The 17725-nt window shown below is 41.7% G+C and overlaps 1 protein-coding gene across 1 annotated transcript in view; it reads left to right on the plus strand.

Annotated features, from left to right (window-relative positions):
• The first annotated feature begins 70 nt into the window (after positions 1–70).
• KIF15 (kinesin family member 15) overlaps positions 71–17725 on the plus strand; it is a 49913-nt gene continuing 32258 nt past the window's right edge. The window contains exons 1-10 of the mRNA XM_079795346.1: positions 71–173; positions 2956–2998; positions 3493–3676; positions 4618–4694; positions 9652–9689; positions 10718–10815; positions 12331–12510; positions 14352–14561; positions 15476–15601; positions 15767–15889. Of these exons, the coding sequence (XP_079651472.1) occupies positions 155–173; positions 2956–2998; positions 3493–3676; positions 4618–4694; positions 9652–9689; positions 10718–10815; positions 12331–12510; positions 14352–14561; positions 15476–15601; positions 15767–15889 (1098 nt within the window). The 5' untranslated portion in view covers positions 71–154. The remainder of the gene's footprint in view (positions 174–2955; positions 2999–3492; positions 3677–4617; positions 4695–9651; positions 9690–10717; positions 10816–12330; positions 12511–14351; positions 14562–15475; positions 15602–15766; positions 15890–17725) is intronic.

Below are 17725 nucleotides of genomic sequence, written 5' to 3' on the forward strand. Positions count from 1 at the left end.
AACATGGCGGCCTAGGTGCTTACGTCAACGTCTTCCCTGGGCGCCAAATTCAAATCCGCGGACATCTTGAACGAGCGGAATCCGGGTTCGCAGCGCGCCTGGAGCTGGCGGGGGGATCCCTGCATTGTCCTCGGGATTCAGAGGAGAGGGCGCCATGGCGCCCGGCTCCAAAAGTAAGTACGGCACCCGGCTCCGTGGCCCCGTCCCCGCCCCCAAACACAGCGGTGAAAGGACGCCGCCCCTGGGGTCCCCGCAGCGTTTGAAAACGGGGGCGCGCTGAAAGGCTGGAGGCCTTTGGCGTCTTTGTCCCTCAGAGACACTGAAGGAGCAGCTTTTTTCCTTTTCGTCTATGCGTGGGACGGACGCGGTGCACGCTGCGAGCCGGGACGGTTCTGGGTCCTTCCTGTGTCTCACCCGGGCTGCCTCTCTCGGGACCCTGGCCCGCGGGCCGGTCCTGCTGTCACCACCTTCTGCATGTTTGCACCTGGCTCACCTTCCTGAAGGGGAGGACTTATCCAAGGTGCAGGTACCTCAAGCACGTCTTTCTCTGCCGAGGGCCCGCTATCGACTGTCTTAGATAAGGGACTGTGAAAGCACAACTCAGCCGTGTCTGTATTCCCACAGTCCCGATTTTCTCCTCATGGAGACCCCTCCAATTTCTCCCTTTTTTCATGGAGAGGAGCGCTGTCATGTTTACTTTTGATAAACCCTTTAATTTTCGCTAATTTCTTGGTCCTTTAACTGTTCTTGTGCATTACACGCCCCACTGCTTACGTTGCCTAATCCTTTTTAAGTGTTGGTTTTTGAAGCTAATTTTGAGCTGATCTGATGCATCTCAGTGAGTGGTATGAATAGTAATGAGGAGAAGCCTAGGAAGATTGAAGAAATTGTGAACTTTTGGTGTTTGAGCCTTCCAACAACAAAGCTTCTAGCTGTCAGTAGTAATTTTCTTCTGATGTGTTTGTTGTTTCATTAACCTTTTAGGTCAGTTATAACACTACCTGAAAACCTCCTTATGCTCTCTTGTTCACCTAAAAATGTTCCTTTTTCTCCACTATTTTTAAAGCATTTTTATAACATTTTTATTGATTTCGGAGAGGAAGGGAGAGGGAGCGAGAGACAAAAATATCAATGATGGGAGAGAATCATTGAACGGCTGCCTCCTGCACGCCCCCCACTGGGGATCCAGCTGGCAACCCCAGCATGTTCCCTGACCAAGAATGGAACCATGACCTCCTGGTTCATAGTTCATGCTTAACCACTGAGCCACACCGGCAGGGCTCCATTACTTTTAGTATTAAGGGGATATTAGCATACAAATTGGTACATTATTGGACCAAAATGTTTTATGATGCTTTCTGCACAACCACAGTATTTGTTCAGGACATCTGGACTCAAGCAAGAGAATTGATGCCTGTGGCATATTAGTGAAAAGTGGTGTGAGTATGTCTATTAAAGGACTCTGCCTTGTGTATGTACATCACTTTCTAGAAGTGATGGGAGCAAGGGTATTCACAGTGCCCCTTTGTGATGCTGGTGATGTCCATGAGGAATTCTCCCCCTCCTTTAAGTTTGTTAGCAAAGTTGAGGTTGATGACATCTCATCTAAGCACCTCTCAAATTCCCAGCAGTCCAGAGACCTGGAGCATGAAGTGGGAGTGTGGGGGCGGAGAGAGCCCGTGCAGTGCTCTCTGCAGCTTTTACCTTTGTACTATGGGGGTTTTTCCTGGGACTCCTCAAAAAGAAATGCAATGCGTACTCTTGGTTGCCCAGAAGGACCTCCCCGAGTGCCTAACTAATCTCGTGGTCCTCAAGGAAAAGTCAGCCAGTGGCTGTGACAAGGAAAGAAAAGGCGGGAAAACAAACGAAGAGGCAAGTCATTTGTTTGAGATGGAAATATTAGTGGCAGAGCCTTGTCTTCACTCCACACCTTTATGTTGAGAGTATTACTATATGTCCCCTTTTTCCCCCCATTGACACCCCTGCCTCCTGCCCCAGGCCTCCACCACCCTATTGTCTGTGTCCCTGGGTTATGCATATATGCATACAAGTTCTTTGGTTGATCTCTTCCCACTTTCCCCAACCCCCCATATCTTAGGATATATTCCTAGAAGTGGGATCACTAGGTCAAATGGCAGTTCCATATTTAATTTTTTGAGGAAACTCCATACTGTTTTCTATAATGGCTGCCCCAGTCTGCATTCCCACCAGCAGTGCACTAGGGTTCCCTTTTCTCCACATCCTTTCCAGCATTTGTCATTTGTTGATGGCAACCATTCTGACAGGTGTGAGGTGATACCTCAATGTCGTTTTAATTTGCATCTCTCTGATGATCAGTGACTGCGCATTTTTTCATATGTGTCTTGGCCATTTGTATGTCTGCTTTGGAGAAGTGTCTATTTAGGTTCTTTGCCCATTTTTTAATTGGGCTATTTGTCTTCCTTTTGTTAAGTTGTATGAGTTCCTTATAGATATATTTTTTCCAGTTTTTTATTTCAAGAAAAACTATTTTAAAAAAATATATATTTTATTGATTTTTTTACAGAGAGGAAGGGAGAGGGATAGAGAGTCAGAAACATCGATGAGAGAGAAACATCGATCAGCTGCCTCTTGCACACCCCCACTGGGGATGTGCCCGCAACCAAGGTACATGCCCTTGACTGGAATCGAACCTGGGACCCTTGAGTCCGCAGGCCGACGCTCTATCCACTGAGCCAAACCGGTTTCGGCGGATATTAACTCTTTATCAGATGTATCATTGCCAAATATGTTCTCCTATACCGTGGGCTCTCTTTTCATTTTGTTGATTGTTTCTTTTGATGTGCAGGAGCTTTTTATTTTGATGTAGTCCCATCTGTTTATTTTCTGCTTAGTTTCCTTTGCTCTAGGAGATGTATTTGTATACATATATTGCACTTTTAAATACCTTTAATGACTTTTTATCTTTTTTTCTAGCTGAGTTACGCAATATGACAAATTGTCAGTCTAATCAGCCAAGGTAAGGAAAAATCTTGTTAATGAGTTTGGGGAGGTAGTTTTCTTAAAATATTAATGTAGCTTAGTAAAGGATACTTGAAACAAAGGGTACTTGTTTGAGAATTAGGTTTGGTCCTTAGCTACCTGGAAATCTGGAAGAAATCACATCTCCCCACCCACTGCCCTCTCACCTTCCAGGCTAAAAGTTGGAATCAATATCTCCCATTTTGTTATAGCTTCTAAGGGAGAAACTAGAAACAAGCAGTGCTTGGAGCTCCTTGGAATCAAATCTCTTTGAGTTGATTTCAAGTAAAGGCTTGTGAAGATGACTGTCCTGAAGCAAATCAGTAAAGGGAGTGGGGTCATGTGGGACTCTTAACAGAGGTCAATGTAAACGGGGTAAATCTTGGGCTTGGTTGGGAACCTCTCAGTATAGAAACATTAGAGGCAATGTGAGCCTCAGATCTATTTTCAGTCTTCTTCAGTAAACTCAGCTGCTACATGTTTTGTCTTTAGTAATGAAGGTGATGCCATCAAAGTTTTTGTGCGAATTCGTCCACCTACAGAGGGTTCTGGATCAGCTGATGGAGAGCAAAACTTATGCTTAAGTGTGCTCTCCTCTACGACTCTCCGGCTGCACTCCAACCCGGAGCCCAAGACCTTCACTTTTGATCATGTTGCTGGCATGGACACCACTCAGGTAATGACCATTTTGGAAATGTAACTTTCCTTTTGGAAAATATAAGATTCTTTTATTTGTGAGGATTTTGTTTCTGGTCTATTTAGTTTGATAGATCTTAGATAAGGAAGCTCAGACAGTCCATAAATATTTAAAATTTAATTTTATTAAATACTTTTTCTTCCTTCATTCAACTTTGTATCAGAATGGCAAGGCTGCCTCACTGTTTCTCTCCATGCAGTGAAGGTGCACTTTTCAGAGCCACTTGGGTGATTGATAAGTACTGTTGGTCTGCCTGATTTAAGGAGAGGTCTTAGCCAGCCCTGGCAGCTTTAGCAAAAATATCATAGACTAGGTGGCCTAAACAAAAAATACTGATTTTTAACAGTTCCTGGTAGTTGGGGAGTCCAAGATATCAAGGCCAAAAGATCCAGTGTCTGATGAGGACTCACTTCCTGGCTTGTAGATACCTGCCTTCTCACTGTCCTCACTGGTGGAGAGATGGAGGGGCAGGGGAGAGTAAAGGAGAGAGAGAGAGAGAGAGAGAGAGAGAGAGAGAGAGAGAGAGAGGAGAGAGAGAGAGAGAGAGACCTAATTACCTCTCAAAGGCCCATCTCCATCGCATTGGAGATTAGGGTTTCAACATTTGCATTTTTAAATTGATTTTAGAGAGAGGGATTGGGGGGGGAGGCAAGGGGGTAGAACATTGAAGGGAGAAAGAAATATCCATCAGTTTGTCTCCTGGACACACCCGACCCAGGATTGAACCTGCACCCTAGGTATGTGCCCTGACCAGGACTCAAGTCTGAAACCTTTCAGTGTATAGGATGATGCTCCAACTGATTGAGCCACACCAGCCAGGACTAAACACACAACCTTTGTTGTTATATTTTAGAATGCAGTTTAAGAAAAATGTTTTTATTTTTATGAAATGTTAACATATTTGGTGCTTACATTTGTAGGAATCTGTGTTCTCAACTGTGGCCAAAGGCATTGTGGAATCTTGCATGAGCGGATATAATGGCACCATCTTTGCATAGTAAGTTGCTGACTGTTGTGTATAAGGATACAAGGGTACAATAACAAGTGCTTCTGTTAATTTCCTATGGCTGATGTAACAAATTACCACCAACTTAGTGGTGAAACAGCACAAATTGATTATCTCACAGTTCTGTAGGTCATGAGTCTAGCACAGCTTCACGGAGCTAAAATAAAGGTGGCAGCAGGGCTGTGTTCCTTCCTGGAAGCTCCAGGGGAGAATCCATCCATATTCTTCACTTTACAGGCCGCTCACATTACTTGGCTTACAGCTCCCTTTTTCTATCTTCAAAACCAACAACAGAAACTTTGTTTCTTCTTAGTCACATCACCCTCTAACTAAAGATGAGACACTTCTCTAATTTTCAGGACTCCTGTGATTAGATTGCCCCACCTGGATAATCAAGGTAGAGGGGATTAAGCTCCACCTCCTAGAAGGGAGAGTATCTACTTAGATTATAGCAGGTTCTCAAATAACATCATTTAGTTATAACTTTGATAAGATACTGTAGGAACTTAACTCTTGTTTATATTGATTAGCTTAGGGCAGTGATGGCGAACTTATGACACGCGTGTCAGCACTGACATGCGTAGCCATTTCTGATGACACGCGGACGCTGAGGCGGCCGCATGCCGAGGATGAAACATTTGCTGCTCCTGAGGATGAAACATTTGCGAAATAATGTTTTTTCCTCAAAGTGATACACTACCCGAGTTATGCTCAGTTTTTTGGTGAAGTTTGACACACCAAGCTCAAAAGGTTGCCCATTACTGGCTTAGGGTAAAATTGGTTTTGTTATATGTCAGTTTCACTTAAAGTCATCAAATCTATTGACAACATTAGGTGAGGACTTACTGTATTTGGAATTAATGTAAGGAAGATTTGTCTTTTCTCCCCCATTTATTTATATATATATGGTATGGAGGTATGTATATTTATAGTTTGAGTTATAATTCAGCACTATATTTTATTTATCTTTTTGCTTATTATAAATAATATTTCTCTTTCCCACGTCCAGCGGGGCTAGAGAGTGGTCCAGTTCCTGAGTAGGGGTGATTGGGGATTGAGAAAATGAAAGAGACAGACACAAATACAGTAGGGAAAGCTGGGACTGGGTGGGACCACTGTCCTCTGATAGAGAGACAGGGACCCAGAGCCGATACAGTGCATTTATTTTATACAGCAAACACCAGGAAGTTTTACTAAAGCCCAAGACAAAGGAGATTATGTGCATTCTTGTGGGTTCTTTGTAATCGTCACTTCTGGGAGGGCCCGGATAATCATGTTTGTTCCTGGTGCTTGGCTGGATTTAGATAATTAAACCCACCCCCTGGCGCCTGAGCTGAAGGTCAGGCTGACAACACACCTGCCTCTGGCAAGGTGTGTTTCCAGGACTTGGCTCTGCCAACGCCACTGATTCAGCTGACAATAATTAAAGAAACACTCATGTGCCTTCCCAGGCACTCTTTACAGCTCATATTGTTCTAGCGTGGCCATTGGAGCTACTTGAGGTTGGTTTCTATGTCATTGAGAAGTCACATCCTTTTGGTTTTTTAGCACTTGCCTATTTTCTGGTGCTACAAGAGGCTCCTGGCTCATCTTGTATTTTTCCTGTCCTAGGCCTAGCATCAGCCATTTCGCCAACGTGCCCTGATTCCTTTTCCTGGAGAGTGGTATTTAGGAACTAAGATCTGGCACTAGGTGTGTTTGTTGCTACTGGAATATCATTGCCTCTAGGCCTTCTCAGACAGAACTAGGTAATATATATACTAAGTCATGTATATACAGACATATCTAAAGTTGTTGCTTTATCTATCCATTTGCATCTATATTAAGCTAAACAATAGTTCATACTGATGTCTGTGACTCTAATCCAAGGGTTTAAAATTCACATGGGTTCATTCTAGAATCCAGTGAATCCACAGGGCTCATTCTATTCTTTCTTGTTTATCTGTAACTGTCCTTGCTGACAGTGAGAAACGTGGCTCCCACCTTCTCTCATCCATTTATCGATTTGTTCAACCCCAGTACACATGGAAAGCAGCTCCAGAATTGTTAGCCTGTATGCCTGTGAAAAATTCACTGAGTACAATGGTTATGTATAGATTCTTGTATTTTTTAAAAATATTTTTTTATTGACTTCAGAGAGAAGGGGGGTGGGGAGAGACATCTATCTGGTTGATGTGTTTTGCTTGTTCATTGAGTTTGCATACTTTCAAGTTCACCCTTTGTAGTGTACAGTTAGTTGAACGCATTTTGACAAATGTAGATAGTCATGTATTTACACCCAGTACTGAAGAGAACAGTTCTCATTCTTTGTCCCTTCTGTAATCTGCCACTCTCCCTTCTCACATCCAGGGTGTACTAATATTTTTGCTGTTCCTATAGCTTTGGCTTTGTAAAGTGTCATATAAATGGAATCATACAATATGTAACCTTCTGGATTTGGCTTTTTCTTTTTATTAGAATGCATTTAGGTTTCATCTATGTTCTTACATGGATCAATCATATATTCCTGTAGAGTTTTTTTCTGAAAAGTATTTTATTATATGGATATACCACAGTTTGTTTATCCAATTCCCCGTTAAAGGATGTCTTGGTTGCTTCCAGTTTTTAGTGATTATAAATAAAATAACTAAAAATATTTGAATATTGAAGTGATGATCCTGAATTTCTAAATGTTGGCAAGCCTTAACATATTGCTAGAGATTTAATGTTGGAACATAAGCTGGAGGTCCAGAAAGCATTAAGACCACCTTGGCAGTTATAAAAGATGAATTTTAGTGTTAATTCAGATTCATTTCTTAAATAGGAATATAATTTGTAGTGTAACTATTTTTTTTTTAATTCTCACCCAAGGGTTTTTTTCCCCAATTGATTTTTAGAGAGAGAGTGGAAGGGAAGGAGGGAAAGGGAGAGAGAGAGAAACATTGATGTGAGGGAGACATGTTGATCCGCCTCCTGCACTCACCCCAACTAGGGACTGAACCTGCAATCCTGGCATGTGCCTTTTTCGGGAATTGAACCCTCAACCTTCTGGTGCATGGGACTACACTACAACCAACTGAGCCATACCAGCCAGGGCTAAAATTGTGTGTGTTTTTTTAAATATGTTTTTATTGATTTCAGAGAGGAAGGGATAGGGAGAGAGAGACAGAAACATCAACGATGAAAGAGTCTTTGATTGGCTGCCTCCTGCACACCTCACATTGGAGATTGAGCCTGCAACCCGGGCATGTGCTGCGACCGGATATTGAACCGTGGCCTCCTGGTTCAAAGGTTGACGCTCACCCACCAAGCCATGCCAGCTGGGAAAAATTACTTTATTTTTAAATAAAACATTTCAGTATCTCAAAGGAAGAATTTAGGGAAGGAATTACTGCATTATTTAAAATATCAAAAATTGGAAACACAAGTCCAGTTTGTTTTGGTTAAATAAGTTGTGATACATTGAAGAATACTAATATTATACAGTAAAAAACATGAAGTAGATCTCTACTGACTCAGGAAAATATCTGAGGTAAAATTTAGGGGGGGAAACGGATTGCAGAGCAGCCTTTAGAACTTCATTCCAATGTTGTAAATAAAAACTACTTGAAAGCTCTGATGGCTGTGTTTGTATCAGCCAGAAGCATTTACCAGAGAACAGTGGTTAGCTCTTAGTGGTAAAATAGAGGAGAAAGAAAATGGGTCATTCACACTTACCTAATGTAATTCAAAATAAGAAAGAAAATCAACTGTGCAAAAATTCATACACGAGTACGCCATATTAAAGTAGGAGGGTGGTCTTCTAAATTTCATGTGTAAAATAATATCTAATATTCCTTTTACAGTGGACAGACTGGCTCAGGGAAAACATTTACTATGATGGGTAAGTAAATTAATAATTAACATTTGCTGGCTTAGTCTACTCACTCCTTCTGTGATGAAAGCATCTAGCACATTTTTGGGAAAGCATAATTTCTATACATACATGATGTTGACCTCATAAAATTAGGGTTATTTCCCAGGCTTCTGTCAGATTGCCGTTCCCATGAAAGCAAAGTCAATGTTTGTAGCTCTATTCCCAGCTCAATGTCTAGCACAAGTAGGTGCTTATAAACCTTCTTTAAATTGGGTTTACTGACTTTCCATATTTATATGCCTGTATAACCACTACGTAGATCCAGATTCCAAGTCAGCAACTATCCCACCCCATCCCCTGAAGTATGTACTCTATTACTCAGACTTTTGTCATCATTAGTTTTGCTTGTTTTGGAACTTTTTAAAATATATTTTATTGATTTTTTACAGAGAGAAAGGGAGAGAGATAGAGAGTCAGAAACATCGATGAGAGAGAAACATCGATCAGCTGCCTCCTGCACACCCCCCACTGGGGACGTGCCCGCAACCAAGGTACATGCCCTTGACCGGAATCGAACCCAGGACCCTTCAGTCCACAGGCTGACGCCACTGAGCCAAACCGGTTTCGGCTTGTTTTGGAACTTTTACAAATGAAACTTTACTGTATGCACTCTTTTATGTCTGGCTTCTTTCAGCATCATTTCAAGCAAATCCCCAGTGTGAGGCATGCAGAAGGCAGCCGATCAATGATTCTCATCATTGATGTTTCTATCTCTTTCCCTCTCCCTTCCTCTGTAAAATCAACTTATTTATATATGCTATACACACATACACACACACACACACACACACACACACACGTATATATTTTAAAGTATGCTGAATGTCTTTGTATTATTTCACAGGAAAATGTTATAAAATTACCTGCACACTCTAATATTATTTGTGCTCTTAGTTCATTTACTTGCATTTTTCTGCCTCTATGATATATATTTTTAAGGTACACTTTACAAGGACTGTTTCAAATATTCTAATAATATCTAATATTCCTTAAAATAATATCTAATATTCCTTTTACAGTGGACAATAATAATATCTAATATTCCTTTTACAGTGGACAGACTGGCTCAGGGAAAACGTTTACTATGATGGGTAGCACACCAAGATAATGATACTATTAAAAAAATTTTCTGTATCTTTCTTGCATATAACAGCCTTTTGTTAGTTCTTTTGGTCTTTAAGGCTTATTAAACTAATATTTATCAAAACTTCTAGATCTTTTCTAGCTACGTTTTTCCTCAGGTATATATAGCTATAGCTTGAATTAGTATTCTGTATAGTCCTGCTATTTATATATCCGCTCACATCTTCCTCTTCCCCCAAGGTTAACAGCATAGAGAGGAGTACTCTACATTTTTCTGACTTAATAGAAATCTTTTGAAATATTTCTACAGTATCTTTCTTACCAGCTGGGCTTTTACTGCCTAATTTAAAAAATACCAGCTAGCTCAATTGGCGTGGCTTAATGATTTGAGTGTCGACCTATGAACCAGGAAGTCATGGTTCAATTCCAAGTCAGGGTACATGCTCAGGTTGTGGGCTCAATCCCCAGTAGGGGGGCGTGAGAAGGCAGACTGAGTCTCTCTCATCACTGATGTTTTACCTCTTCCTCTTTGAAGTCAATAAAAGTATATATTTAAAAATACCAGCTAAGGCTAATTTTTAGTAATAGCCTTTGAGATAGTTAATATGATTATTATCCCCATTTTATAGTTAACTCTGGAGAAGGAATAATTAATCTATGAGCCTATGGCTAGTGTATATAGGTCAGCTCATGAGATACAATGTTATTTGTAACATGTAAAGTACATTTGTTTGGTATTTCTGCTAATTTTGGTACCTGGCAGGAGTGAAATTACAAGCTTGGTATTTAGATGGTTTTTTTAAATTTATTAGACAACTATTTTTTAAACTTGGTTAGTAGTTATTGTGGGCCTTTCTTACAGTCCCATGGATAGGTTTTATTGCTGGATCTCTCATAGACCCAAATTTTAATTGTTTGGAAATTGATTATGTAATGTGTCAACTTATTTCTGTGTAAATTGCCTTTGTGTTGTCATTTTGAAGAACTCTTATAATGTGAACAAAAATGAACAGCTATGTATTTTTCCATTTTTTAGGACCATCCGAATCTGATCATTTTTCTCATAACCTGAGAGGAGTAATCCCACGAAGTTTTGAATATTTGTTTTCCTTAATTGATCGTGAAAAAGATAAGGTAAAACACTGTAACAATAAAGCAATTCTATTTTGAGAAGTTAGCTACTAGTCATGATACATAGAGGTGGTTGTATTTCACAGTTTGTACAGGTAGTGTGGTATTAAAAAACTGTTGATTCTTAACATAAAATTAAGAATTCTGAGTTTTCAAAAGTTTTTAGTTTATAAAATATGCATCATCCATGGACCCAGATTGCTGGTTTAAAAGAAGGAAGAATGTAGTGCTGCTTAGGCTTTTAGATTTTGAAAGAGGAAGTGTAAAGAAATCTGAACTGAGGAAACCGAGGTTCACTAAGCTCTGTCTCTTACCTGTTCCTAGGCTCACAGTTGCTTGCAGGTGTTCCTAGATCCTCATGACATCCAATAGTGACAGGCCCTTCGTTACTTCCATTGCAGCACCCTTGCTCACATGTGATTTGGCTCTATCATCCTGGGATGTGGGCTTCCCTCCTCTATTGGCTCCCAGGTTGGGCCATTCTCATGATGTGTTCTTTAGCTTGGTGATTTCCAGGCTTAACAGCCATTAGTGTTCTATGTTTTAAGGAGTCTGATATGTAACATTGGTTTGCCATTTATTCCTTTGCGGAAACTGTCCCTAGCCACTACAGTTAGACACACACATTGCATGTCAGCAAAATGTTTAGTGCCATGTATTTCTGTGGCTGAAAATTCTATAAAGAGGCTTTTAAAATATTTTTTGTCTTTTTAAAAAATATATATATATTTTATTGATTTTTCACAGAGAGGAAGAGAGAGGGATAGAGAGTTAGAAACATCGATGATAGAGAAACATCGATCAGTTGCCTCTTGCACAACCCCCACTGGGGATGTGCCCGCAACCAAGGTACATGCCCCTGACCGGAATCGAACCTGGGACCTTTCAGTCCGTAGGCCGACGCTCTATCCACCGAGCCAAACCGGTTTCGGCTATTTTTTGTCTTTTAAAGTATATAACACTTGCTTCAAGTAAAACTTTGTGTGGAAGTCCAATATATAAGACAGATAAAAATGAGATTGCCGCCCTAGCCTTTTTGACTCAGTGAGTAGAGCGTCGGCCTGTGGACTGAAGGGTCCTGGATTCAATTACGGCCAAGGGCACATGCCTGGGTTGTGGGTTCGATCCCCAGTGCAGGAGGCAGCCAGTCAATGATTCTCTCATCATTGATGTTTCTATCTCTCCCTCTCCCTCTCCCTCTCTGAAATCAATAAAAATATATTTTAAAAAAATGAAATTGGCCAACTGGACTGCTCAATTCCCATCTCCCTGTCCTGATTTTCAGCACCTCTGGAAGGGCGCCTGGGACACAGTGATGCTGCTGTAAAATACAGTGATATGTTGAAACTAGTTACCTAGGTTTTTAAAGCTGACTCTTAGGTATCTTTTGTGGTGTAAAGGATAAGATTGTAGAAATTTTACACTTGTGAAGCAAGTGAAAGATTAATGCTCATGAAAGATAGGGATGAATGCATGCATAAAAATAATATATCTAAAGCAGGCTTCTCTCTTTTACAGGCTGGAGCTGGGAAGAGTTTCCTTTGTAAATGTTCCTTTATTGAAATCTACAATGAGCAGATCTATGACCTACTGGACTCTGCATCGGCTGGACTGTACTTAAGGGAGCACATCAAGAAGGGCGTTTTTGTTGTTGGTGCGGTGGAGCAGGTGGTGACCTCAGCTGCTGGAGCCTATCAGGTATATGGCCCTTGAACTTTGTGATCCTTAGACAGCGTAGCATGCTGTGAAATGCACTTTGATCGCAACAGAAGCAAGAATTGAGCTACTAAAAATATTTTGAAGAGGCATAACAGAATGTTCATGAGAGGAAAAGAAAACAGAATATGACAGTGTTTTATACTCCCCTTAGTTAAAATAGAACTTTGTGATTGTTGATTTTGCACTATTTTGGTGCTATTCATTCCAACCAGGCACTCCTAAAACCATGCTGGATGACACAGGGACATTTCATAGAGTCTGTATTTCTTTAGTGGTTCCTCCTGGAAGTTGCTCCTTTGAGGAGCTACTGGGATCTCTGCTCTCCAAACCAGCTGTACATATTATGACCTTACTACTCAAAATATAGTTCTCAGACTGTGAGTATCACCTGGGAGCTTGTTACAAGAATCTAAGGCCCTACCTCACACCTATGAAATCAGAATCTGAGTCTTAACAAGATCCCCAAGTGATTAGTATTCGTATTACAGGTTGAGGTGTTCTGCCTTATGAGGTAAGACCCATAATTCCATTTTACAAATAGGGGATTGAGCTGTGAAAAGGTTGGACTGGCCCCACGCCACACAACTAGTGAGTAATAGAACCAAGGATTGACCTCATGTTCATCTGATTCCAGAGTCTGAGACTGAACCTTCATGTGTCCTCCTTGCCATAGGGAATAGGAAGAGAGAACAAATACTTGGTGGACCCAACACGGTGACAAAAGTGGGGGTAATGCCGGACTGATATCCAGCATCTAGAAGGGTTCAGGAATCTGGGGAAGGTGCTACGTATAAAGAGACTAGAAATATACACTAATAAAAGAGAAATATGCAAATTGACTGGACCTCCGCCACACCCATAAGCCAATCAGTAGTGTGTATGCAAATTAACCCAACAAAGCTGGTGGGTTAATTTGCATGTGCAGGCGTGAAGTGGCAGGGCATCTGCTATGAGGGAGAGTGCAGTGGGTGGAGGGAGCTACAGGAGCGGCACTCCAGCGGGGAGCGAGGACTTGCAGGCTCCCGGGCGGCTGGGAGCGAAGCCAGGGGAAGGAAGGCCTATTCTGGCACGAATATCGTGCTACCGGCCTCTAGTACAATATAAATTTGTAATCTATGGGGGAGCCAGAGGAAGCTTAGCTGTAGTAGCTAAGTTCTCTCTATCTCCGCACCCATGGCTCTTTTTATTCCCACATTTTGCCCTATAGCAAAGTAGATATACCTATCAAAGGTAAGGTTTAGTATACAGTAGGCATTGTCAGGTTGGAGGAAATGCCCACGGCTGTTCAGCTGTTTGGCCAGCAGGACCAATAACATGTAAATTGAAATGCCCTCAGCTGTTTGGTAACAGGCAATAATATATGCAGATCTTCAGGTTTGCGGAAATGCTTTCGGCCATTCCAGTAGGCAATAATATGTATCTTTAGCCCTTGCTGAAGGCTCAAGGTCCACCAACCTTTTGATGAACTTCTTGCATTTATGACTTGCTGGAATTAGCCTACAGCATGGGGGCATGAAGGTCATGTTGAGGTTCATCTTGTCTAGCTTTCTCATAGTCTAGGGAAAGGAAGGGTTCAGAGGGATTTTGTGATTTCCATTCAGTTAATGCAAATAGAGAATGGCAAAACCCGTTCTAGATCCTTTGCCTCTGATTCCATTTGTTCTCGTTCCATAACACTGAGGGGACAAAAAGGAAAATACCTTGCATATATTCCTTGATGGACCAGTATTTTTTCTCACTACTTTTTATTGTTTTTCTATTGATGTTAGTGACTGTTGTGACCACTTGGAACTTGGGGTGATCTGTTTCTTTTTGCCCAGGTGTTGTCTGGAGGATGGAGAAACAGGCGTGTGGCCTCGACATCAATGAATAGAGAATCCTCAAGGTCTCATGCAGTCTTCACGATTACAGTAGAGTCAATGGAGAAAAGCAGTGAGACTGTAAATATACGAACCTCCCTACTCAATATGGTGGATTTAGCAGGATCTGAAAGGCAAAGAGACACCCATGCAGAAGGGGTGAGGTTGAAGGTAAGAATGAAATTATGGTCTTCAGTTGAACTTGTGTGTGAATTCTCATAGAAATTAATACCCAGCTAAGTGTTGTGAGGGCTACAAAGGAATAAGAAATTGTAAAAGATATAGACATTTTTGTTGTAGGACAGTAAACATACATGGGACGAGTTTGTCAGCACCAAGGGTATTTGAATTCATTCCAGGAGGGATTATACAGTATAAGTGGCCGCAGGGGTCAGAGGAAGCAGGGTGTGGCATGGACTGCTTAGAGGAAGCATGGGAAAGAAGTAGCTCATGAGTTGTGTTCTCAGAGGGGTCAGGATCTGGACAGGGAGAAAGGAACAGGGATACATGCCACACTGGGGGACATCTTAAGGGTTATTGTGGACACAGTGATTTGGCATTTCAGCATAGGTCAATGGATGGGTTGGGTTGGCGGTTTAAGATGGCATAGATCGTTGAGGATGAGTACCTGACCAAGTTTGCTCTCAGCTCTCCAAACACTGAGAAAAATTTTGAGTGATTTCATGCAGAAAGTCTGTTCTATAAAAGTGTCCCGGAACTGCCAAGTTCATAAGGAGAAAGAGCAACTGTGCTGTTTCATACTTCAGGGGTTCAGGACCTAGGCCTAGGCCAAGTTTTTAGCCTTCCCTATAGATTAATTTAAAACCATTACAGGGATAAGGTGGCACTGATTGTTTTTCCTTCACGTGATTTTTATGTTTGAATACTAAAATCGCTGTGTGTGTCAAATAGGAAAAGGTTAGCGGATAGTTGAGGACATCTTTTTGCTGAAAAGTTAAGTTATCCTTAATGTTCCTGACTTGCCTTTCCATTCAAAATTGTCACCCTGCTGGGTATATTTTAATTCACAATACTAAAAAGAAACCAGTGCACCTAAACTTTTGTCCTTTTTCCTGGTGCCTTAGGAAGCAGGTAACATAAACCGATCATTGAGCTGCCTGGGCCAAGTGATTACAGCCCTTGTGGATGTGGGAAATGGAAAACAGAGACATATTTGCTACAGAGACTCCAAGCTCACCTTCTTGCTCCGGGTAAAGTACATCATTGGGCTCCTGGGCGCTTCTTTTGGTTATGCACACTATGGCTGATAGTTGGATATTTTCTCAGCGTTGGTGGTAAGAGTGTACATTTCCGTTGCTTAAAAAAGATCTTATTGTTTCTCCCTTGAAGATGTATACATTCATATCATTAAACAGGATTCCCTTGGAGGTAATGCCAGGACAGCCATAATCGCAAACGTTCATCCTGGATCCAGGTGTTTTGGGGAAACCCTATCAACGCTGAATTTTGCTCAAAGGGCCAAGCTGATTAAAAATAAGGTAAAATGCTGAGTACAATGAGGTAAATTAAAAAAATACTTATGCTTGCAGTATCTCACTTTTGTAGCTTTTTATGTCACTAGAAGCTTAACTCTAAGCAAGATTTCTACTTCGTCTTTCCTAGCCTTCTGTACTGCTCATGTAATTTGAGACCTAGATTGGGTCTTATGGTTGTTATTGTTTGCCTAGTTTTTTCTTAAGGGAGGGCAACGTTTTACCTTTGTAAATAGGATTGGAGACTGAATTTATGTACCTAAACCATGCTAGCAGACCTGTGTGTCTTGGTGGGTGGTGATAGGGATTCACCCTGAAAATAATTTGATGATGTTGACAAACCTTGTCTTCCACTTTGCCTGTTACTGCAAGGATTCTCCATTTTTTCTTTTATACAAGAAGCTCCCTTCATATTCATGTACACCAGTGGTCAGAAACTCCTGTAAAGGACCAGGTGGTGAACATTTAGTCTTCCTGGACTGTGTGGTCTCTGTCCCAACTACTGACCTCTGCCTTGGTAGAGAGAAAGCAGCCACAGATAGTATGTCAGCACATGGGCCTGGCTGTGCTCCAGTTCAACTTTCCACAACAGGCAGCAGACTGTATGTGCCCCAACTCCTGGTGCAGACTGTCAAAAGACCAAGGATTCCCCTCATTTGGAGAGGTGGGAGGCCTCTTTGGTTCCAAAGGAAAGAATCGTAGTGCCTGAAATTGGCAGATTAATTTCTTCTGTCTTTCAAAGGAGAAATTGATCGTTCTTATCCCCAAAGAAAACTCCTTGAGTATTTTATCATGGTAAGAATGTTGCCTCTTTCCCTGGGTAAATCAGGAGAGTGCAGTCTTAGTCATTCATTCATTTTATTGGATTATGACCCCCTTGTGGGGTATCTGTAATATGAGGAGAAAAAGTCATGAGAGCTTCCTGACGCTAGAAGCTCTTGGAACTTACTAGAAGTTTTAAGAGTAGAGATCCACAGGAGTAATTAGAATTATGAGGTCACTGATGTAACAGTGATGTCAGAATATACAGGAGTGCCTTATAATGAGGTGGCCTTAAGAATCAGAAGCAACTAAGAATGGCTTCTTAACACATGAAACAACAAAGCCAGGAGCCTTACAGTAGTCACTCTCAATGGTAAGTCGCTGCAGAGCAGTGGCTGGGATATTTGGGACTGGTTTAAGGGTGAGCTAGTCAGATCTTTTCCCTGGGGCTTTTCCCTCACTGGAGAATTGGGTCTTTCACAATTGGATTCCTTTTATCTGGTTGGTACTCAACTGTTGGTTCATGTCATCACTCTGTAGGCTTTTTCAACTTCTTAGATGTCATCTCTAAGACATTTTCTTTAAGAAAATTTCTTAAAGATTTACTTCTTTAAAAGAGCATTAATTATGGCAGTAAACCAGAAATGGAGCTGTAACACTAATCCTTCTTTTTAGGAGGAGCTGTTAGGAAATACAGGGTTGGATTCCTTTGGTGAGGGTGGTTTCTGCCAAGCTGATGGTGCTCAGGCCAGCCTTGCAGTCATCACCCTCTATAGCGTGCCATGACAGAGGGACAGTTACAGTCATTGTGGATTTTTCTCTTTTCCATGTGGCGGGGCGGTCCGCCCAGGTCTCAGGATGAAGGCAGTGTGAGATGAACATACCCGGATCCCAGGGTTGACCCAGCCCAATAGGGCCCAGGGCTAGTCAGCAGAACTGAAACCTAAGTGGGAGCAGAAGGAAGGAATGGGGAGGAGGGAAGAGGCTTTGCTGTAGGTCCGAACACAGGGAGTGGACGCTTCCTCCCAGTACAGCACACTGGTCCGGGTAGCCTTTCAATTGTGTGTGAGGCAGAATCGC

The sequence above is a fragment of the Cnephaeus nilssonii genome (genome assembly GCF_951640355.1).
Source record: "Cnephaeus nilssonii genome assembly, chromosome: 17".
Taxonomy (NCBI): Eukaryota; Metazoa; Chordata; class Mammalia; order Chiroptera; family Vespertilionidae; genus Cnephaeus; species Cnephaeus nilssonii.